General features: G+C 43.8%; 1 protein-coding gene and 1 long non-coding RNA gene across 2 annotated transcripts in view; one reads left to right on the forward strand and one right to left on the reverse strand.

Annotated features, from left to right (window-relative positions):
- arid5b (AT-rich interaction domain 5B) overlaps positions 1–20190 on the forward strand; it is a 62831-nt gene extending 42641 nt beyond the window's left edge. Inside the window, exons 6-10 of the mRNA XM_048987190.1 lie at positions 63–258; positions 2058–2110; positions 3922–4019; positions 13126–13327; positions 15512–20190. Of these exons, the coding sequence (XP_048843147.1) occupies positions 63–258; positions 2058–2110; positions 3922–4019; positions 13126–13327; positions 15512–17650 (2688 nt within the window). The 3' untranslated portion in view covers positions 17651–20190. The remainder of the gene's footprint in view (positions 1–62; positions 259–2057; positions 2111–3921; positions 4020–13125; positions 13328–15511) is intronic.
- The window catches only part of LOC125715533 (uncharacterized), a 57842-nt gene that overhangs the window by 34180 nt on the left and 2206 nt on the right, over positions 1–21456 (reverse strand). Inside the window, exon 2 of the long non-coding RNA XR_007384093.1 lies at positions 4802–5000. This is a non-coding gene — a long non-coding RNA (uncharacterized LOC125715533). The remainder of the gene's footprint in view (positions 1–4801; positions 5001–21456) is intronic.

Genomic DNA, 21456 nt, shown 5'->3' on the forward strand with positions numbered 1-21456 from the left:
GCGCTGGCCAGTCCTTCCCCTGACTCTCAGGTCAGTAAACCTGGTGTCCACCCCGCCCCCAGGTAAAAAGTGACTCTAAGGCCGTGGCTGCCCGGCCCAAGAGCAGCTGTAAGAAGGCGGCGTCCGACGAGACGCCGGGCGTGACGGCAGGTGAGGAGTGCCGGGCCGAGGAACAGGCCTTCCTGGTAGCACTCTACAAGTACATGAAGGAGAGAAACACACCAATTGAGAGGATTCCCTACCTTGGCTTCAAGCAGAGTGAGTAAGACCGCCTCCCAATCCTCCCCTGAACCCCCCCCCCCCCCCCTGCCCACCAGCTGAGAAAGGCCTGGGAGCGTGAGGAACAGGTAACTAGTGATGGGGCCCTTCAAATATGAATGAAATCAAGCAATTAGTGGACCCTGGGCGCCCCCCCCCCCCCCCGCGCGCGTCACAAGCCGGCGCTGAAGGGGCCTGAAGAGAATCTTATTGGACGCCTGTCAGCTTCCAGTTTCAGACAGACTTCCCGTTTCAGTCAACGGCTAACGTGCTACAAGCCCGATCCTCGTTACATTTTTCACCCATTCAAGTAAGGCCTTAGCAGATGAGTGGGGGCTTTTCTCTAAAAAGATGATATCTTGACCACGGAGGCTGCTAAGTAGGTCACCGTGACCCCAGAAGAAAAAAACGAAAGCGACAGTAATAGCTAGTCGTCTCTCTGGCGCTAATTTGCCCTCGTTGGCTGATCTGTGCGCGAGTTGTCTTGGATTTCAAAGCATGTAGCGCCATGACTTTGCTCTCCGTGGGGCTCCTTAAATAAAGCTGTCCAAACTACCTTTTGCCAACAAAGCACTCAAAACATGAGTGTATAATGTATCCCCACTGCTCCTTCAATATTATAAAAAAAAATAAAAAAATCGTACCTACAGATTCTGCAAAAAAAATTACCTCCTTCTGCAGATGAACGTGAAAGAACCAGAATCATCAGAAGGAATTAGAAATTAATCCCATTTTGGGGCGCTTGTATATGTAATTCATAAATATTCAGTTTCCTATGACTCTGCCACTGAATATGCATGCGCGCTTTTGAATATGCTAATTTGCAAAGGCCCATTTTGCCAGAGCCGTTTCTCCAGCACGCCGCCGCGAGCTGCCAAACGCACGCGCACAAAATGTAGGTGAAGCACGCGCATCGCCCAGCGCCCGCTTGCCAGGAGCGGATTACCTCCGTCTCCTGCCTTGGCAGCTGAATGGTCTCATTCTGCCCCCCATTACAGCTCACGCAACACTATCTGATAAACCACTGTGTCACCACAGGCCCCAGATCACCATACGCTGCAAATCTTATTAATCATATAGGTCACATGACACTAAAGAATAAGAGTTCGAGAACCACGCCCCGTCGGCACAGGCAGAGGCAGCTGGGATATTGGAGGACTCCCTGGCACACTTTGAGATTTTATTGCAGTCCGGTAGGGGTTAGACAGACTCCAAACCTGAGTGATGGTAACCCTCCCTGAAGCATCAGGTTTTTGAGTAGGGGGCTGACGCTGGCTTTCATACCGGCACAAATCCTGCACGGTCGATTGCAGGCGAGGCACGTCGGCATTATGGCTCAGGAGTACGAGGCTTTGAGCTGAAAACCTGACATTATTCACCCACGCTAAAAAAAATTCTTTGTTATCTGTGTAGCAAATTTGTAACAGCAATAGGGAGGGATGGATCAATACTGCCGGATCGAGGGTTAGAAGAACAGCAGTATGACAAACCCAGGGCTCTGAAATGAATTGAATTGTGATTGATTCCCCCCCCTCTCCCCTTTACAGTCTGTTATTAATTTATGATTGCTGTTTGAAGATGTACAGAAAAAACACGCTTCATTAAATAGACACTCATTCGTTTCTGTTAATTGTTTAGCAATTCTGGCCGCAAAGTGAAATGAGGAACAAGCCCAGTGACAATGATTTGAGTCTGTTCTTAAAAGTCAAACGGAAGGGCGGGGCCAGTTTGTGTGTGTGCTTGTCGGTGTGTGTGTCCTGCAGTTTATTATTGATTAATGCTTATTGTCCCTCTAACAGTAAACCTTTGGACTATGTTTAAAGCTGCTCAGAACCTAGGAGGATATGAGCAGGTAAGAGTTTGCATCATCTGACTGAAACTTGAATCCTCTACTGCTATATGTGTGTTTTTTTTTTCTTCTTTCCTTTCCCCCCTGGCTCTTGAAAAACAAGCTTAGTCATTTTCCCATTTTAGACCCGCTGTCAGATGTGTGTTTACTAGGCCGATGTTGGACGACGGCTCCGATCCACATTCGGCAAAATGATGCAGTCATTGTAAAATCCACTAGTGGAAAACATATGTTAGCTCTTCTCTGTAAAGGAGATTGGTGTGGTATGCATCTTACCCATGCTGAGTCTTTAAAAGGACTGCTATTGTGCAACAAACCGCTGGGACAATAAAGAGATTTCACTTGGCAGGCCATATGACATGCATTGAGCTCTAATATGGGAAAAGCATTTGGGCCTCTTTCAGTTTAATCAGTTAAGGCTATTTCAAATACTGTAAATTACTCTAGTTTTGTTTATCAGTAGTGGGGGAAAAGGGTGAAAAGCAAGGAGAACCGTTTGTATTCTGAGCAAACAGGAAGTCGTTTCTTTGATATAAAGGGCCTCTTTCACGCTCTCGATCGACACAGTTATCGGCGATTTAACCTACTTTCAGTGTACAGGAAGTGCTATGGTTTTGCATATGCACTGTAGAAAAATTATTCACAAGTACAGCTATGAGTTGAATTTCACTGCTTTAAATCATTCCCCAGTCAGCTCTAGCTTGTGCAAAAAAAGGGAAAAAAACCCAGTCAAAGGCAGCTGACATCTGTAATAATAAAAAAAAGAATCAGCTTGCAGAGGAAGGTGGCGTCAGTGGAAATATTTACATTGCGAGGGTAGCGGGAGAGCGCGGTCTGAGTGTCGTACTCTTTCCGAAAGACCAGTAAAATCGGCTCTCTGATAATGACAGCAGGAATACGGTGAGCAGAATACATGTAAAGTCGAGTGACGTAGCCGGATCTGGTTAGCTCGATTTTTTTTTGCCGAAAGATAGCTAGCTAGTGTGCTAAGATCCCTGGGATCTGCACGGCAAACAGTACGCCGGGTTGATTTTTGCACTGTTATTTAAAGATGGCTGCATTTGATTATTTGCACATGGCTGGCCGCAGACGCTCGGCACGCAGCTTTGATCACTTCATTTATTAAATGCGTCGAGGCTGCCGCAGACTCCATGTTGTTGTTTTTTTTTTTTTTAAACTGCAATTATGCTAAATTATGCCCGTCTTTATAATTAATGCATATCGATTTTTAAGGATTCATCAAAGGGCAGATAAACACGCCGTTTACATGGAATATACCGTGTGTTGTATTATGAATAAATTATGTAGCAAATGTACAGTTGATCTAGCTTGGAAGAACATAATTATTTGGCTCATTGAAGGGACGGTATGTTACTGCTGTTTAATAGTCGCTTTAGATTCATGGGAACAACAGAGCTACTTAATAAGGGGCCGAGATAGGCATTCCGGGATGGAATTAACCCCCCCGGTGCCAAATGTGGGTTTCGCCTGTGGTTGTTTAGCAGATGCATGTGTAATGATGGTGGTGTTGGTTCCTTTTGGGTCCCGTAATCCCTGTGACACTCTTTTTTGTCACTGAAACCGTGGAAGTCTCCTCGGTTTAAAAAACACAGCTGATGTAATATAATGCAAAAGTCCTGCGACTGCTGCGGTCGTGATGGGAGGGGGGTCAGGAGCTTAGGCCTCGAGCATTTCCCGCATCCACTGCCCCCCCCCCCCCCCCAAATGTTACCCAAAAGGGAACCAATGCCTCATCGCTCCCCAGTGTCCCTTGCTGCCCCGGTCACCTTCTCCCACCCTTTCTTGCCCCTCAGATCACCGCCCGCCGGCAGTGGAAGAACGTGTATGACGAGTTAGGGGGTAACCCCGGGAGCACCAGCGCAGCCACCTGCACGCGGCGCCATTATGAGAGGTATGCCTTTAGCAGTGTTACCCATCATCTGCCACGGACCCACTGATGCCAACCCCAAACAAGTCCTATGTCAACATAAGCAGTACAATTTATTGTGCAAGTCCACCAAGCTGGAGATCCAGTCAAAATCTTGCTTCAATCTAGGGAGCCAATCAAAATCTTGCTTCAAACTAGAGAATCAGTCAAAATCTTGCTTCAAGCTAGGGAGCCAATCAAAATCTTTCTTCAAACTATAGAGCCAATCAAAATCTTGCTCCAAGCTAGGGAGCCAATCAAAATCTTTCTTCAAACTATAGAGCCAATCAAAATCTTGCTCCAAGCTTGGGAGCCAGTCAAAATCTGGCAATTCAATGTGTATCATTTTAAGGAACCCAAAACAGTGCTGCCTGTTTAAGGGAAAGTGACGTAAAGGAATGAACAAAGGTGGTTATTGTGCTGTTTGTAAATACAGTCCTGGCTTATGTTTCCCAGAAAAAAAAAACTTGTTCCTCCTGTTTTTTATTGCTGAATAAATGAGTCAAATGTGACCTTTAAAAATAACCAAGACCGGAGTGTTTGAAGGGAAGGTGAAGATGTCCATAGGGGTCTGGGAGAGGGAGAGTGAGGCAGGTGAGTCCAGTTATCCTCACCCACTGCTGGGTTCGTCTGGCTGTCCTCCAGCAGTAGGAGCCACGCTCCCGTATGTCCCGCCTAATCGATACGAAGCCCCAATGTTTTGGTGCACTGAGCGGCACCCTGCAGAAAAGCTACCGGGACACCATTGAGTGAGACAGGAGACTCACCAGTGGGTGCATCTGTGTGTCTTTGTTGAAGGGGCTCCTTCTGGCTCAGTGTCGTCAATACAGCTGGTCTTGCCCTCGGCAGCCCGTGAAAGGCTGGTGCCCCCCGCCGAGGTCGGCTCCATCACATGACTGGGCCATGGCTCGCCAATCAGCTCGGCTCTCGGTCCCGGGCTGGCAGTGCAGCAGTAGTTCAGGCAGCCTTGCCAAAAGGAAGGACTCATCACAGACAAAACTGCAAGGAACTTAGTTTTGTAAAATAAGACAAAATGCCTTTCAATTCCATTTTTTTTAATCGCCGTTTATTTTAATTTAGCTTTTTTTGGTCCAAAGCTAACGCTTAAAATTTAGTTTGAGTAAAGTATGTCCAGACATATTGAGGGCATCTATTTAAACGATCCATTTCCTTTGTGGACCCTTTATACAGGGAATGATCTTTCTTATGCCTTTCCATAAATATGTCTTCTATAAATGTACCAGCTAGGGACATCCGTATTTCAGGTTAATTATCAGCATTTCAACTATAGTCATCTCATAGTTGTGGAAACCTTTGCTATTGCTATACTTGCTATTGGAATTAACTTTTTTTTTCTTTTTTTTTTACGCAGTCATCTTTAATTTAGGATGCTTAAAATAGTTATGTGACTGTTCTGTCCATTAAGGACAAAAATCAATATTTAACATCCACCAAGGTCCAAGCATCCTACTATAAATGCTTTTAGAGGTATTTATTTAACTGGCTCCCCAGATTAGCCATCAGCTGTGCAACACTTGGATTTCAAATTAGGCCATAAAAAATTACATTAATAACCTTGAAAGAGAATGCATCATTCTTTCCCTTCCATATCCTGCTGTTTTTTTAATTATATAGGTCAGTGCTATTGATCAGCCGAGACCTGTTATTTATTTAATCTTCTGGTTTACAGCATAAGCACTTTTGTCTCTGAAACGCTCGGTTGTGAACGGTGTCTACAGGCAGCACTGCCCAGACCTCATCCAGTGCTTATAATCAGTCACCGAAATGTGTTTGCATCTCGTGAAACAGAGATCCATGGCAACGGCGTAATTTATAGTAATTTAGCTTATGAGTCTCACAAGTCGTGTTACCGAGACGCTGGACTTACTGCCGCATGTCACACTGACCAGTCACTCCCACAGTCTCACACGCACTAATTTAAGAGTGAGAGAGAGCAGGGGGGAAAAAAAATCATTTTAAAGAATAGTAACTTTAAATATACCGTAATACATAATTACTGTATTTATCTGTGTTTCCAAATTACCGACTGAAAGGAATGTCAACTTAGAACTGCATGGGTTGCGTTTCTATTGAAGGGAAAGAGCGAAAAAAGCATCAATTCCTTCCAGTGCTTTATGGATTTTTGTATTCCCCCTCGGAATTAATGTTTGCTCTAAATTCAGACAAGCCATGCTTCAGAGAACCCATCCTTGAACCTAGAGTGAATATGACAGATTTTAATGCAGGGCTTTTAAGTATATTTTAATGATCTAGTTTCAGAACCAGCGGTCCTTCACTGAGCATTACATCAGCTGCTTTCTCTCTCTTGGGAGATTATGGTCGTATTTGAGATTATGCTGTGCAGTAAATACAGAGGAAGGAGCTGTTTGTTTAGCGGGCATGATTAACCAGTAGGATTATCAGCCGGAGAATTTCACGTTATTCCTTGCCATATGGAGGTAATTTGACTGAGTGTACTTCAATAGAACAAGACTGTCATAATATATTCATAAACACTAGCAACGAAGCGTCGCACTAATGGCGAAATTATTTGTTGTAAGTTCGCTTGTTGCTGTCACTTTGTGGGTGTTCAGAGATGACAGGAAGCTAATTAAATCTCTGATTGATCTAATTAGTCTATCGCACTAATTTGCATGTAAATATGGGCCCTCGTTTGTCCTGTGACGATGCCATCGCTCTCACGTGACAGAATTGCCTCTTTAGATAACCTGGGCTGAAGATGATTAATCATATAGCAGTTTAGACATTTTCTAATTATTAACGGAGGCCTCCGAGGTCTGTACCCCGTGCAGTCAGAAAAAGGACGGACCCAGAGTCTCCTGCGCGTAGTGCGTTGTTTCATCAATATGTTAAATTGGTTCATTCCAGTGCGGTAATAGATTTTTCATTCCTCAGCCAATAATGTCTAACTGACCCGCATTAAACATTTATAAAGGTTACAGTTTGCTTTCTTGGGACTGATTCCAGTCCTTCCGTATACTCTGATGTCCTGAGTTTCACTAATTGTCAGATTAACAATTCAGTTTCAGATTAACTTCATTTGGGAACAGATAATTATACCGTTAGTGTCCGCAAAATTGACAGATTGAGTTATATATGCAAAGTTTATTTTTGCTTTGTATGTTCGGAGTGCCATGATAACAACCTGCAAATGTTTATACAGGCCTAGTATAACATCTGTCTGTATGTTTGCATATGCATAGGGCTTACAGAGAGCTTCCTTTGGTGTTATGTCTATAAAAAAGTCATACATCAAAAATCAATCGAGAAGCTTGTTATTTCAGTGAAGCAGAACCTCACATCAGACAAATACACAAGTACATGGATCTTGACGCATATTATTCAACACTTTTAATAATTAAAGTTAGCTTTTCACAAGTTAATGGATTGTCGCCTTTGGGAAATAGATGAGGTAATTCTATGTTCAGAAAGCCAAGCATGGCAGAAAGCTTGGTATTGCATACCCTCACGGTCCTGTTAAAAGAGCGTCTGACGTCTTAGCAGACACATTTGCTAGGCTTCCCCGAAATACCTCTTTGCTTTATTTTGGTGGAACATTTGCTTTTCCAACTGATCGAGCCCCGCTTGACGAAGCACTCAGAGTCATGTAGATTACAACCACCTGAGCTAAATCACAACTCACCAGAAGTGCTAATTAAAACTCTGCCTTGGTTTTCTCTGTTAGCAGCGGGATAGTGGGCCCCAGGCAGCGCTACTGCTTCCATTATGTCCAATAACAGGCGTCCAGTTGTGTGTTTAACATTCATTTAGCATCGTGAACCCGCTAAACTGCCATCCATACCTATCTTTTAGTGTGGCTAAAGGCGTAATTTATGGGGAGACACGGAGCATTTCATCAGCAGAGAGTTACGAGGCAACGCCGCAAATGCTCCAGTGCACAAGTTGACTGTCTTTGTGAAGCGGCTTATTTATTTCTTTAAGATTTTCAATCGAAAACACGTTTCGTCAAATTAAGCTTTGGATCGTTTTCTGTAGACGGTTGTGTAGATAATAATAATAAAATACACGGCAGTCCTATTGCGAACTCATGCAGCAAATTCATTATTAATAATTGCATTCGTGGTTGAAGTACAATGTCGTAGAGGATAAACAGGTTTAACAGAACAGTTTTATTGTATGGATTGTTATGATAACAGTCAGCTTTTGCAGACGAATGCATTTGCATACACTTCCTTTGTGCTTTTCTGCCTTTCAGTGGGCAGTGTGCCATCTTGTGATCAAGAAATAGTATTGCATTAATTATAATTAAATTTAAAATAATGCTTTATAAAATGGTGGCAGTGTTTATTATGACCAGCATTGAGTCATTTCAGTGGAATCAGAAAAATTGCGTTAACGATAGTTTATTATTATTACTGACATCAAGTCATTCTATGGAAAACCATGAAAATGCCCATATTTGTAAAGTTATTGAGAAAATATATTCTCCCCTTCAGATGCATGCTCATCAGATTATGCAATTGTTACATAAAACACACACAGGTACTGTTTTTGTGTACAGTCTTTCAAGGACAGTCTGTCAAACCTGGCTGGCTGGTTGCTGTGCCCCATAATAGCATCGATTCTCTCTCCACCAGCCCCCCCGCTCATCGTGTTATTTGAGGAAAGGGCCTGGAAACAGGAGAAAGGTTAGACAACTCCAGGCCTGGTCCACTTCTACTAGCACTGCTCCTCCTGGCGTTCGCAGGCATCTCTGCTGCAGGTGCGGGCCCTTACCCTGTCTCCTTGCAGATGAGGGGTAGGGTGGGGGGGGGGGGTGTGCAGAGACCATCGCCACGGTAACGACCCCTTCTGCAGGAAGACGGGCTTCCCTTCACACGGTTGTTACAACAGCTCTGCAGGGTGCAGCAGCATATATGCAAAATAAATAGGATATTGTTTGCTAGTTGCTACGATTGTAGCACCTTGGGCCGCAAGGAAAGAACAGGACTTCTCTTTCCTCTCTCTCTCTCTCTCTCTTTCCTCTCTCTCTCTCTCTTTCCTCTCTCTCTCTCTCTCTCTTTCCTCTCTCTCTCTCTCTTTCCTCTCTCTCTCTCTTTCTCTCCCTCTCTTTCCCCCAACACGTGTTTTGCATTGCACAGTCAGCTGTGGGCACCGAACCCCCCTGCTTTTCTCTCCTGTTTGCCATCTTTGCACAACCTCGCCATATCTTTCTATTTGGAGCATCCAACCCCCCCCCGTCTCCCCCCCCCCATGCAGGGGTGCAGAGCAAAAATCCACCTGGGCTCAGAATAAACACAGCACTCTGTATAATTATTGTGTTCTCTAAGTGAGATTATATAAAGGGACTCGCGTTTCGGAATTCTTATTATGGAAATGAATGTTATATAAGACGCACATTAGAAGCTCAGAGGAAGGAGACACTGCAGTGGAATCTTATTACCTTGTGAGCAGCTCTCCCTGTGGAGATCGGTCAGAGGCCCGTGTGCACATACAGGCAGCGTGTACACAGACACACCGGCACGCAAGCTCTGCTCACCTTCATTTTTATTTTTATTTTTTTTTCCTCAGCTGGACAACCATCTCCATAGTAACACCCCCATCCGCTAAAAGCGTGTCATTACTCACGGCCTGATTTGTGCATAGCAATTAAGTCGGAATTAATGACTGAGCACATTACTTTTTTTTTTTTTTTTTTTTTTTAAGACCTGCACTTAACTGCATTTTTTAAATGAATTACAGACAAAGCTGTTTTGGCATTTTAATCAGATGAAATCTGTGACTTACACGGTAGAAAATTATGGGAAGGTGCCGAACCCCCGTGGACTGGAGACAGACATGCAGGTCTGTGACTTGCGCTCGCGAGGCTCATCGCCCTGGTTGAGCGCTTGAGTGGACGCTGCCCTGATTCTTACTGAAAAGGCCTTACTCATGCTGACTTGGCATTCGTCCCTTCGGATACAGATACATTTCTGCTTCTCTTCCATGACCCTTCTCCCATTAACCCTTCGCTGCACCATATTTTACTTCCCCTGCATTCTGTGGTTCTACTTCAGCTTCATTGCCTCTGGAATGCGCCTGTGTGTAGATGCATGTATGATTGTGTACTTTAACGGCACACGACCACTGCTACAGAACTATCCTCCCAACCATGCTTGCAGAGGAGGTGAGATTACAATAAGTGAATTTCAGCAGGGCAGCTGCAAGGTATCAAGGCTTCTTAAAATAAGCGCACGCATCCTGTACTAGAGTGGGTTGCGCCAGGCCAGCTCTGCTCTTAAGTGTGCGAGCTAGGACCAAATGGCAGCATAATATATTTATCTGGCCTAAAAATGAACCTACATTGTCAGTGTCGTTTAAATAGAGAACTTAAAATAACTTAGCAGGTTTTTGATTACAGATGGTTTCTCAGCTATGGTCTGGCCGTTCTGGAACACAGGAGGTATGCATTAAGCTCTCGATATACCAAGCACTCCTTATCCACACAGATTTAAAGATGCATGCTGTCATTTAAAAAGAAATGTCTACATTTTAATAATATCTCAGCAGTCGGAACAGACAGTTGCTTATTTCTTAAGTAGTGTAACTGATTTTTTTTTTTTTTGCTCCGAAAATAAACATAATAAAATTACTAATTGAGTCTGCAGCCATGCTGTAATTGCTAATAGTCTGTGACTTGGTGCAAATAGAAATGCACTGTTACGTGGGGGGATGCAGTAAGTCATGCTGAGGAGGATGTTAGCTGGAAGGGGCCAGGAGGAATAAAGTCACATTCTGTTTTTTTGCCCATTTCAGTCTGCACCCCTGTGTGGAAAGGCATAGTAAATGGATGGTAGTGTACAGGAACCTGGGCTATCTTTCGTAGCCTGGAGCGTGTTCACATTAGGACAGGCGTCCTGCTTATGGTTCATTACCCAACCACACGTGCTCAAAGTTTTAGGCTAGATGTGCATTTCCCTAGAAATCGAGAAGTGTGTGTGTGTTTATTTTGAGAAAGTGCCTAATGGTCTCCTGCAACATGCCCTTCCTTCTTCCCTTTCTTGTTTCTTCTCTATGTCTCTCTCTCTTTCCCTCTCATAAAGGAACATTTAATTGCACATTTCCTGTTCTTGGCCCAGCTGTATGGAATGTAGTTATATTGCTGTCAACTGGCCAATTGCTAAGCTGAATGAAAAATAACAAAAAATTATAATCATTCACGCCCATTTGAGCTCTTAAAAGTGTGCGTGTGTGTATATATATATATATATATATATATATATATATATATATATACACACACACACACACACAAGACTGCTAGTAAATAATTTTCACCCATATTTATTTTCTTTTTAAACTTAAGCAGAACAGAGCTGTATCTTGTTTTGCCCATAAAAGGAAATATGGTAAGAACGATACGAACGTTTTTTCAGCTGCCCAACGTCTCGCCTTCCTTCTATGAGCGATTTCCAGTCTTATGGAAGTAATCAGTAAAAATAAAAGCATATTCAGAACAACTAAATTAAACGACAACATCTGATGTCAATCTCTGGCTAAAACATCAAAACTTAAGGTCAGAGAGCTATGCCTGCCGTTACATTTAACTATAAAAGGGCAATCGTAAAACATGGGTCAGAAAAACTCAGGTTTGCAAAACATGCACGCTTTGCTGCAAACTTTCAGATTTGAGGATTAGTTAGGAACAAGATAAATCATTGTACGTATTATTATGCTTTCATTATATAAATATGAACTGAAACATTACAGTGGGAATCAGGTATTTGGCAGCCGCACGCTATTTTGATTTCACTGCATACAGCGAACGTTTTCCAGTTTTAGCAGCTGTAACATGTTTAAACTTTTGGTAATGGGATCTAAAGATGAATGTTCCCTCTGGGCTCCTGCTTAGCTCCATGATTGGAGGGCTGCCAGGCCTGAACCGGCCAATGGTTTTCCACCGCGCTTCCTCGCGCCCGCTCTGGCCGCGCATGCTCAGTGCAGGCTCCACTCCCGCACGGCGGTGGGAGTCGGTTGGGAGTCGCGGTGAATAAATACAGGGAAAGGGCGAAAGTGGCGGGTATTAAACAGTCTTCTGATGTCACAGCATCTAAAAAAATGCGTGGGGTTGGGTGTATTGGTGAGAATGGTGACTGGGCGGGGCAAATAAAGAGCCAAGTAATTAATTACAGCTTTTGTGACAGTTCTTTTAAGCAGCTCATAAAATGTTCTGTCCTGATATTTACGCCGTGCTGCATTCCCACATTCTGTTTTTTTCCACTGTGTCTTTTACTGTGGAGGTAGTATTTATAATTCAGCGTGCCTCGGATACTTCCCACTGTGACTCATTAATCACACAAATCACATTATGAAAACTCCTATCCGCTGGAGCAGAAAGTGCGATTTCAGCGAAATATATCCCGTCCAATTACCATCTCCGTATCAGGAGTCTGCATCGAGAATGTGCAATAAAATAAATTAGAAAGAAAAGTATCTTCATGCGTTCAATTAGATTCAAACAGAGTAAAAAAATAATTATGTTATTTGAAATGGAGTGGTGCGTGTTTGAAGGTTTATTTACAGTATTATACCCATAGTTTTTCAGACGTTGCCGCTTATGCTGGTTTCATAAGCCTTGCTTCCCGGGGAGAATTGATCTGGATGTTGTTAACGTGGGGCACACATCGAGGGTGCAGAGCAGATTTATGTCATCAGCTGCCGAGAGCAGAAATGCTTTTAATTAGATTTGAGTGCATTGTCTCCCATCTGTATACATCTTTGTTTAAGGCAAATGAGCGTCTATGGATCCATTTGCATTATATGCAGGCAGATTCTTACCGATGTAAATCCACATGCAGAAACTTTTAGATAATTGAAATATGCATGAGAACATCGAGTGCAGTTTGCTGTAAGTTGTTCACTTCTTTAATAGATTTTAAAATACTGGAACATTTTAAAATTAAAGGAACATTTGGATCGCAACGATATCTAGTGAGATTATAGAGCAGTGAAAGGTCTGCATGTGCAGTATATTACAGTTGTGTGTGTGCTGGTGTTCTGGACCATACTGTGATATATGGGCCCCTGTTGTTCACCTGTGTCCCTCTCCAATTCCCCCTTCCTCCCCCAGACTCATCCTACCCTATGAGAGGTACACCAAAGGAGAGGAAGACAAGCCCCTACCCCCGGTCAAGCCCAGAAAACAGGAGGCCGGCGCCCAGGAGGGGGGCATTAGGACAAAGGTGGCTGTGGTGAAGCGTCCCAAAGATGAACAAAACCACAAGGGCAGGACTGAAAAGGACGCCTTGGTGAAAGCCCCTGTCCCCTCCCAGGTCAGTCACACATGAAGTCCTTTGGTTCCACATAGCCAAGAACCTCTCTGCGCTTTGGGAAGAGAGAAAGAAGAAAAAAAACATGACAGCCCACTTTAGGCAGGGAGCCTTCTTTATTTAACAAATAAGCTGTCAAAGTCCCAGAAGAACAGGGCTGTCAGAAGAGGCTCGTTTTAACATAATTATTTTAGCCTGAATGGAGATTCTAACTGCCTCTCCAGTGACGGGTAGATATGTGAGTGTTTTTCGCCATGGTAACTGCAATAGGTTTTTTTTTTTATTATTATTATATACTGTTTTCCTGTTTTAGTCGTAATATTTTTTCCTTCTGCTCTGGGCGCGCCTCCTCAAATCACGTCACGTCCGTTACAACCGGCCGCGCTCCGTCCGCCGTGCACCAGGACGGGCGAGTGGTCGCCGCGAAAAGTGTTTCTGAGCATATTTTATGGGCTATTGTGCGGAGAATGAAAAGATGCCATGTCCTGTTCTTACATAAGCCCCGCGTGCTATTTTTATCTCCACCCCATAAAAAAAAAAAAAAAACAATAAATCCTTGGTGATTTGCAAATGTCTCTCCAGTTAAGCATAAATAGGGGGGGAAAAAGAATACGGCACTGGAAGGAAAAGAAAATTGAGTTATTATTTTTCCATGAATAACCAATGATTACAAAAGAGTTGAAAAGGCCTTTTGAATTCTCTCCTGAAGTGTCAAATTTAGACACATTTTAGAACAGCTACAAGGCATATATTAATTTCTGCAGTGCATGAAATGAATAATAGGGCTATAGTGTGGAAACAAAGAGGCCTGTTGTAAGGCCTGACGAGTTTTCCAGTGACATGCCTGCCTCATCGCTCTGGTATTTTCAGTAATTTGAAAGCCTCTTGAGATAATTGATTGTACATGGTAAGTACAAAATGTAAATGTACTATTCAGTTTGAGGAAGACAAAAAAACACAGAGGGGGTTTAAAAACTCCAAAGCACTTAACAAACATTCCCTCTGTCGGATGAGAGTGCATTTTAAGAACGTTAAAAATGTTAATTTTGCATTATGGTCATACTGCGTACAGCACATGGACATGTTTTCTGTAGAGAATTACAAAATAGTAAGTGAAGTTCATATATTTTGAGTAGAGTTAGACAGCTGTGAGTCTTGAGTGGTACATTCGTTGTCAACAACCAGACACACCCTATTAGTGGTGTATAACTATATCTGCTAGTCACCAGGCACTAAAAGCCTACAGTTTGTGAGAGAGTATCAACAAACATGAAAGGTCTTGTCATTCCAGTGTGGTGCAAGCCAAGCCCTAGTGTGACATAGGGGGTCAGATCTTGCCAACCACACAAAGACCACAGCTGCAGGAACTATGCACAGAAACATTATATGTGACAAAACAGGGGATTTCATTTTCATACTTAAAGAAAAATCGCAATCAGCGTCACACTGCATATTGTGCATGGGTGTTTCCTGTTATTTGAGGATGTTGTTACACCTGTTTTTTTTTTCAAAGAAATTCATCTTTGGAGATGGTAACAGGCCCAGAGAATGTAAGGAACAAAATTTAAGAAGAGATACTTTTTAAAACATCCACCAAGCTTCTGTATCAGGGATTATGAATAGGCAGGCTGGCAGTCTGCTTTGAAATGTTTGAAAATGCCATTTTGTATCCTGTCCCTGGACTCAGCTTATGTCAAACCTTAAAATATATAGAATAAACTTGTCAGAAAGGCCAAAGCAGCCCTCAGATCTCAGGTTTTTAGCTTGAAGTATGCAAATAAATAGGCCGATTCTGATTATTGGTTGGAAATTCAATCTAATCTTCAATCCAGATGTCATTTCGGGCAGCTTTTTATTTTAAGAGAACAGACGTAATTCCTGTTTGGAAAGTACTGTTTTCTCAACTTACTCCTGGTGTACTTAACACTCAAGTCATCTGTCAGCGGTGGATATTCAATATAACTTCTTAAGCAGTGATTGCTTTGATGTTAGCCATTTGCAAATATGGTTCCCAGTGAAGGATGTGACTCTCTGGGGTCAGGTTTAGTTAAGTACATTTGACTTGAATCATCTGTTTGGAGGATTATTTACTTTAACTTTGACAGTGGGGTGACTATATTTGCTTGTGAAAGTCATTGAGTAGTATCACAAGCTCCCAGTGACTAACATAACTCTTTGTGGTTGCAGGCATCTGACGACAAAGAGGAGAGTCAAGAAGAATGCGTTGAATTGAAGCCAGAGGCCCAGCACTTTGCCAAGGAGGAGGTCAAGTCTGGAGAGGAGGAGGAAGATGAGGAAGAGGAGTTGCAACTCACTGTGAAAGAAGAAGCTTTGAGCAGCAATGCACGGGAGAAGGCCTTGCTTTGTACATCACCATGGGAGAATGCCAAGACTGACCAAGTCACCAGGGACATACTATCCTCTCAGCCGTTAGCCAAGCACCCCGAAATCTTGGATAATTTCAGTCCCAAGTTGCCGGAAGAGACAGGTGATAGATTCTTAAAGGCAAATCCCAAGCCATTACCCATGACATGCGCACAGGAGCTGCAGAATGGTGTGTTGGACCGTGCTGCTCCCTGTTCTGTGGGCAAGGTGGATCCCCTCGTGAATAAGGAAACCCAAAGTCACGTCGGCATGGTGCTACCCACCTTGAAGCAGAAGCCACCCCAGAGCTTCTCATTTCCGGAAATTGCCCAAGCGAAGGGGGAGCTCACCAGCAAGGATGAGTCCTCTTTTAACTACACTCCGATTGCGTATCCAAGAGGAAACTCCGGTATTATGTCTCCGTTGGCTAAAAAGAAGTTTTTGTCCCAGGTCAGTGGGACTGCCTTGCCCAATAACTATTCTTTTGGTGCACCTCCACCATTAATCAACACAAAATGCACAAGCAGCAGCACTGAGGACACGCCTGCTCTACAGAGCCCACTGGGGTCCAACACAGAGACTGTGGTGATCAACAGACCATCTGTCATCCAGCACGCTCAGAGCTTCAAGACACGGACCATAGAGGAGAGAAGACCTTCAGGCGAAACCTTGCCTCGTGACCCAAGCGGGAAGTCAGAGCCGTTCACATGTGAGGTTGCCCAACCTCAGGTCAGCTCCGTGGTAGAACCATTTCTATTGAGACCCGAGCTCCGAGACGACGTCGAGAAGTCGTCAGAGAAGCAGGTGCTGCGGCCCACCAAGGTACCAAGCTTTCTGAACGAATTCTACTCTTCCCCTCACTTGCACAGCCTCTACCGACAGACTGAGCACCACCTGAGCAAGGATCAACTGACCAAGTACTTGAGCAGAGAAACGCTGTTTCGAGACTGTGACACTGTTCAGGGATTCCCTCCCAGCAGCCCTGACAATATTGCTTTGACTTATAGCACTCACTTGAGTCAAAAGGAAAAGGTTTCTCCAAGAGAACGTCCATCGGAAGACCAGCCAACAGATCTGAGTCTTCCTAAATCCACGTCACAGAGTCTGGCCCCCTCCAAGTCCTCTCTGTGTGGGTTACCCCATTCTGTAATCCAACAAGAGGTGAAGACCAACCCCCCTCCCTTTCAGGTGGCCAACAATCAGACCTCAAATATTGACTTTCATCCCAGGGCTTGCCGTGTTCCTCCCATGACTATGACCCCCCCTAAAAAGGGCATAGACCTTCCCCCTAGAAGTGCGGGCTGTACGCAGAATGGGTGTGGGGAGGACATCATGGGGTACAAGATGGAGGAGATGGTACGGCCCATTCTGAGTGCCAAAAGCAGCCCGCAGAACGTTGGCGCTGCCCGGCCTCTGAAGAGGAATCTGGAGGAGCTGGAGAACGGGCCCCCAGAGAAGAAGATCCGGGCTGTGACGCCCATGCACTCGGTGAAGGACGCCGCTGGCAAAACCAAGACACCCGACCTAGAGGCTGAGGGGATAAAGCCGGTGGAGCCGGCACACGCCATGCACATCAGCAGCTATGTGGAGAGCCACAAGTTCCCCGTCCATTCCCCCATCTTCCCAGCACTGTACCCCGGAGCGTTTGTATCTCAGGTGCAGGATGTGTGTGAGGGCCTGGGCGCTCACATCCCGGCTGGCTACTCGCACCCGCTGCAGTACTTCAAGAACCAGGCCGTCATCTCTCCACTGGTACCCCCGTTCGCCATCCATTCCTTCATGATGCGCCGGCAGCTACTCGCCTCCGCCGCCAACCCGCCCCACCTGTACCGGCACCCCGTGGGAACCTCCTACGGAGACCTCCTGCACCACGGCCTGTACCCTATGTCTGCCCTGAACGCCCAGCCCGCTTTCACCCCACCCCAGCTGCCCTCTGTGCACCCCAGCACCAAACTCTCATGAGCGAACCATCCTGGCGATCCCGTCGCCTAAGCAGCGTGGCATTTTCCCCCCCCTCACATGTGGGTTGCACGTACCCCCATCTCCCTACCCTTCGGAGCATGGCGGTACCAGCTAGGCAGTTCGACAGCTGGCAGTTAACGACTGAAGACGCTTGAGACTGGGAACGGTCCCCCTATTGCACCCGATTTTGCCACTGATGCTTCATGATTTGCACATTTCTTCGATTATATGGGCCAACCAGGCTGATCGTGTCCCATCCTGGTAACGCCAGTTGTAGATCTAGTCTTTCCTTCTCGTTTCGAAAACTGTGGAGGCTGCAGAGGCTCCGGGCAGAAGAATTTATAGCTCGGATCATATGGCTGCATATCCAAAGTATAAAACAAGTTGTGTGACAAATCAATGCAATGCACAGTGCAGTTTCATTACAATGGGAAATGGGATTTCTCCTTTCAAACACTATGAAACATTAAAGAACACTGTTACTGCAAACTATAACCAAGGTTTACTGTTGGAAAAGTTCAATAGTCATTTAAATATTATTCCTTATTGTATTTTTTTTTATTTAATTGTAGATCTGCAGTGGTAGTTTGCAAATTCATTTCAAACCCCCAGGGGTCACTGTTAGAGACTACATACTGTTGAATGCAACCATGTTTGCAGTATATAATTTTGTTCAGTGTAAATAAAAAACAGAGCTGTTTACTATCAGGAATCTCCAATTTCAGTGGTGAAATGTGAAGAGCTTTTCACAGAATGTTTAATCCCCTAAAGCCCCCCCCCCCCCCCCCCGTACTTAGCTGACTTGTCTCTACCAGAATGATGTTATATTAAGTTTGTTAATTGTAGGACTGAGGCGTTTGTACATACTAAAACGAAATTATTGCAGCATTTTTTTTTTCTGTTCTGTTCACTAGCTACTGTAATTTCTGACTGCTCTGAACTAAAAACGACAATGTGCTCAGATTTTGTTCGTGTGAAAAAGAAGTGCAATGTAACGGACTACTCCGAGTCAGATACTGTTTTTTTTTCCTGCAGGTGCGAGTTTTTTTTTTTGTTCCTATTTTTTTTTTCCCAGAAGACAATTCAGGAACTACGCCATTATTGAACGATTTCACCAGAAAAATGTTTAAAGACTATGGTTCGTTCTAAGAGCACTTAAACAAGCCAGGTTCTCTTTCAAGGAGCAAGACGAGATTTCCGAATAGGGTAATAATAGCGAATGAGGGGGCAGGCTTTACATCACGACAGCAGTCAATGGCAACTGGTTTTAATGTAATGTAATAAAACGTAATTTGGAAAATGCTTGTCAGCAGTGATAAGTACCAGTGGCATATGTAACTCTTTTGCACAAAGGATTTGGGTAAAAAAAAAAAAATGTCTAAGTCAACATGATTGAAAATCTCCTGTTGTCAGGAGTAATTCTGTTTTAATGTGTCAGTGGGCCGGGAGTAGAGGGGGTATATAATAGTTAAAGTGTATTTTCTCCAGAGTTTTTGGAGAAACACTCAAGGTTGCTATGTAATATTTTTTAAAACGAGTAATAAACTGTTTTATAAGCATAACAAGGCTGCAGTTTCTCCAGTTTGCACTGCATTTGCTATGGTTGCACATGACCTTAAAAAAAAAAAAACATTGATATTCCTGGAGATCATGTGGACGCGATATATTTAATTCGAAACAATCAATATAAACATTATGAAATTGGGTTTGGCCCATTTCTGCTTCGAAAGGTTGGTGCCTTTTAATAATTTTGTTATATGAATTGTTGAACAGATTACATATAAACAGAACAAATTAGATGCAACAGAATGTTGAAGTGGAGACAGTTGGATCTTGGAATCCATACTCCTTCTGTATTTTGCCATAAATATGTTACACTGGGAATTGTGACGGGGGTGGGGGGGGGGGGTGTACCTGGCCTGATGTTGTTACAGTATGCACGTACACAGAAATTAATCACTGCTGGGCAATTTTACTAGGCCACACACTCTAAGGATGGGGGCGCACCTAGTCTAGTTCACAACATTCACTATGATTGTGATGCATGCTGGGAATTTTCTTGCCCTATAATTACAATGTTTGCCAGTAGTTCTTCGGGACCCCCTTGCAGTACGACGTTGTTGTAGTCCCTTGTGACCAGGGGTTAAAGTTCATTCTCTGCTGTTCAAGCTCCCATAACACAAACTTGTTTACTGATGTGTAATACCCCTTTGTCTGTATTTTTGTAAATAATGTACACTTCTGTTAGTCATATTTAGCCTTTGATATTATTTTATTATTTTGTGATTCTGTACATAGTAAAAGTCGTTTTGGTAACACTATTTAGTTCTGTTTTAAGGTTATTAGGTTTGAAACACTACATTTATGAATGAGCCAATTATCCACACTCAGTTTGCTGGTTTTGTATTTTATGTTTCCAGGCTGTTCTTCATGAGATGCTTTTGATACTATGTGCCATTAGCATCCCGATCACATAGCTGGCGAAATATTTTGTACTTTATGATCCACTGTATATTTAATTAAAATATTTTACTACCTAACTTCAATGTGTTTTCACTCAGCAGTGGGATGCTGCACCGTCGCTCTTGGTCTTTGTGGATATTTACAGCTCTGCAGACCTGTTTAAGCTCACGCAGATGGCTTAACCACGGAGGGGGTCTTAGCCGTCCCAGAACGCCACAGCGGATCGTAAGTGTGGCACTTTCCAGCAATCGCGGCTAAGCACGAGAGCCGCACTGCGTTAAATTAAGACTGGCCTCTTTCCTACTTTGTAGAGTAGTCTGACTGCCTCGCTTCCAACCACCCCCCTCCCCGCGCCCACCCCCCAAATGGCTTAGTCCATTAAAGTGTTAGGACCACAGGAACTAATTTTGCACAGACTGCAGGAATGTGCTGAAACAGAACCAGGAAGCAATCTTCATTGTTTGGGGGAGAAAGAAAGATATTGAACAAGCGATGTTGTTTTTCTGATTGTTCAAATGCACTTTTAATGGTGAAGCTAATCTATCATTTTAGGGCCTCTGGCGTAAAGATTATCTATATCCGTCCTCATTGCCTGTCAGTGTACAGCTTCACCAATCCTTGTGCTTATATGACTTATGCATGTTATATGCTGTTATATGTTTATACTGGCATGCTGTCTAGGGAGCACCCTCTCTCACGCCCTGTTCTGTCTGGGATTGGCTCAGTGAAACCCTGTACTAGACAAGCAGTTAGTGAAGATGGATGGATATCGGCAATATTATATATAGACGGTACAATGCATTGTGCGGAATTGAGGCCTGGATCCTGGGTGATGCGTTTAATTGTAGCCATAGATCTGTGTGTGGACTGTTCCCATCTACTGTTTAAATGATTTCACCCAATAGTCCAGAGGCAAATATGTGTCTCTAAATCTCCCTTAGTGTGCATGGTGGTGTGTGTTTGTGTGGGAGTGTTTCGCACTGGTTTAAAGAAGTGGAGAGACCGAATGAATGGACACACACATTTATGTGATATATCCTACAAAGCACCTGGTGAATTTGTTCAATTTGTGGATCTATGTTTTTTTTATCATTACTTAATTTGTCTTATGTACATTTTTCATTTACTATCGATTCGCGTCTGATGATGACCGCTTTTACTTCCGTGTTTGCTAACGTCCGTTTGCAGGCATATTATTGGAGTGTTTTGGGAACCGCGAGTACAATTCATCTAGGAAATTAATTTTAAATGAAAGTAATTCAACCGTGACTTGATTAACAGCCCGCAATGACTGTTTTACTCTCTGCGGTGCTGTCGTTTTTCACTGGGAGCCCAGTGCCTGA

This window comes from Brienomyrus brachyistius, chromosome 20, assembly GCF_023856365.1.
Source record: "Brienomyrus brachyistius isolate T26 chromosome 20, BBRACH_0.4, whole genome shotgun sequence".
Taxonomy (NCBI): Eukaryota; Metazoa; Chordata; class Actinopteri; order Osteoglossiformes; family Mormyridae; genus Brienomyrus; species Brienomyrus brachyistius.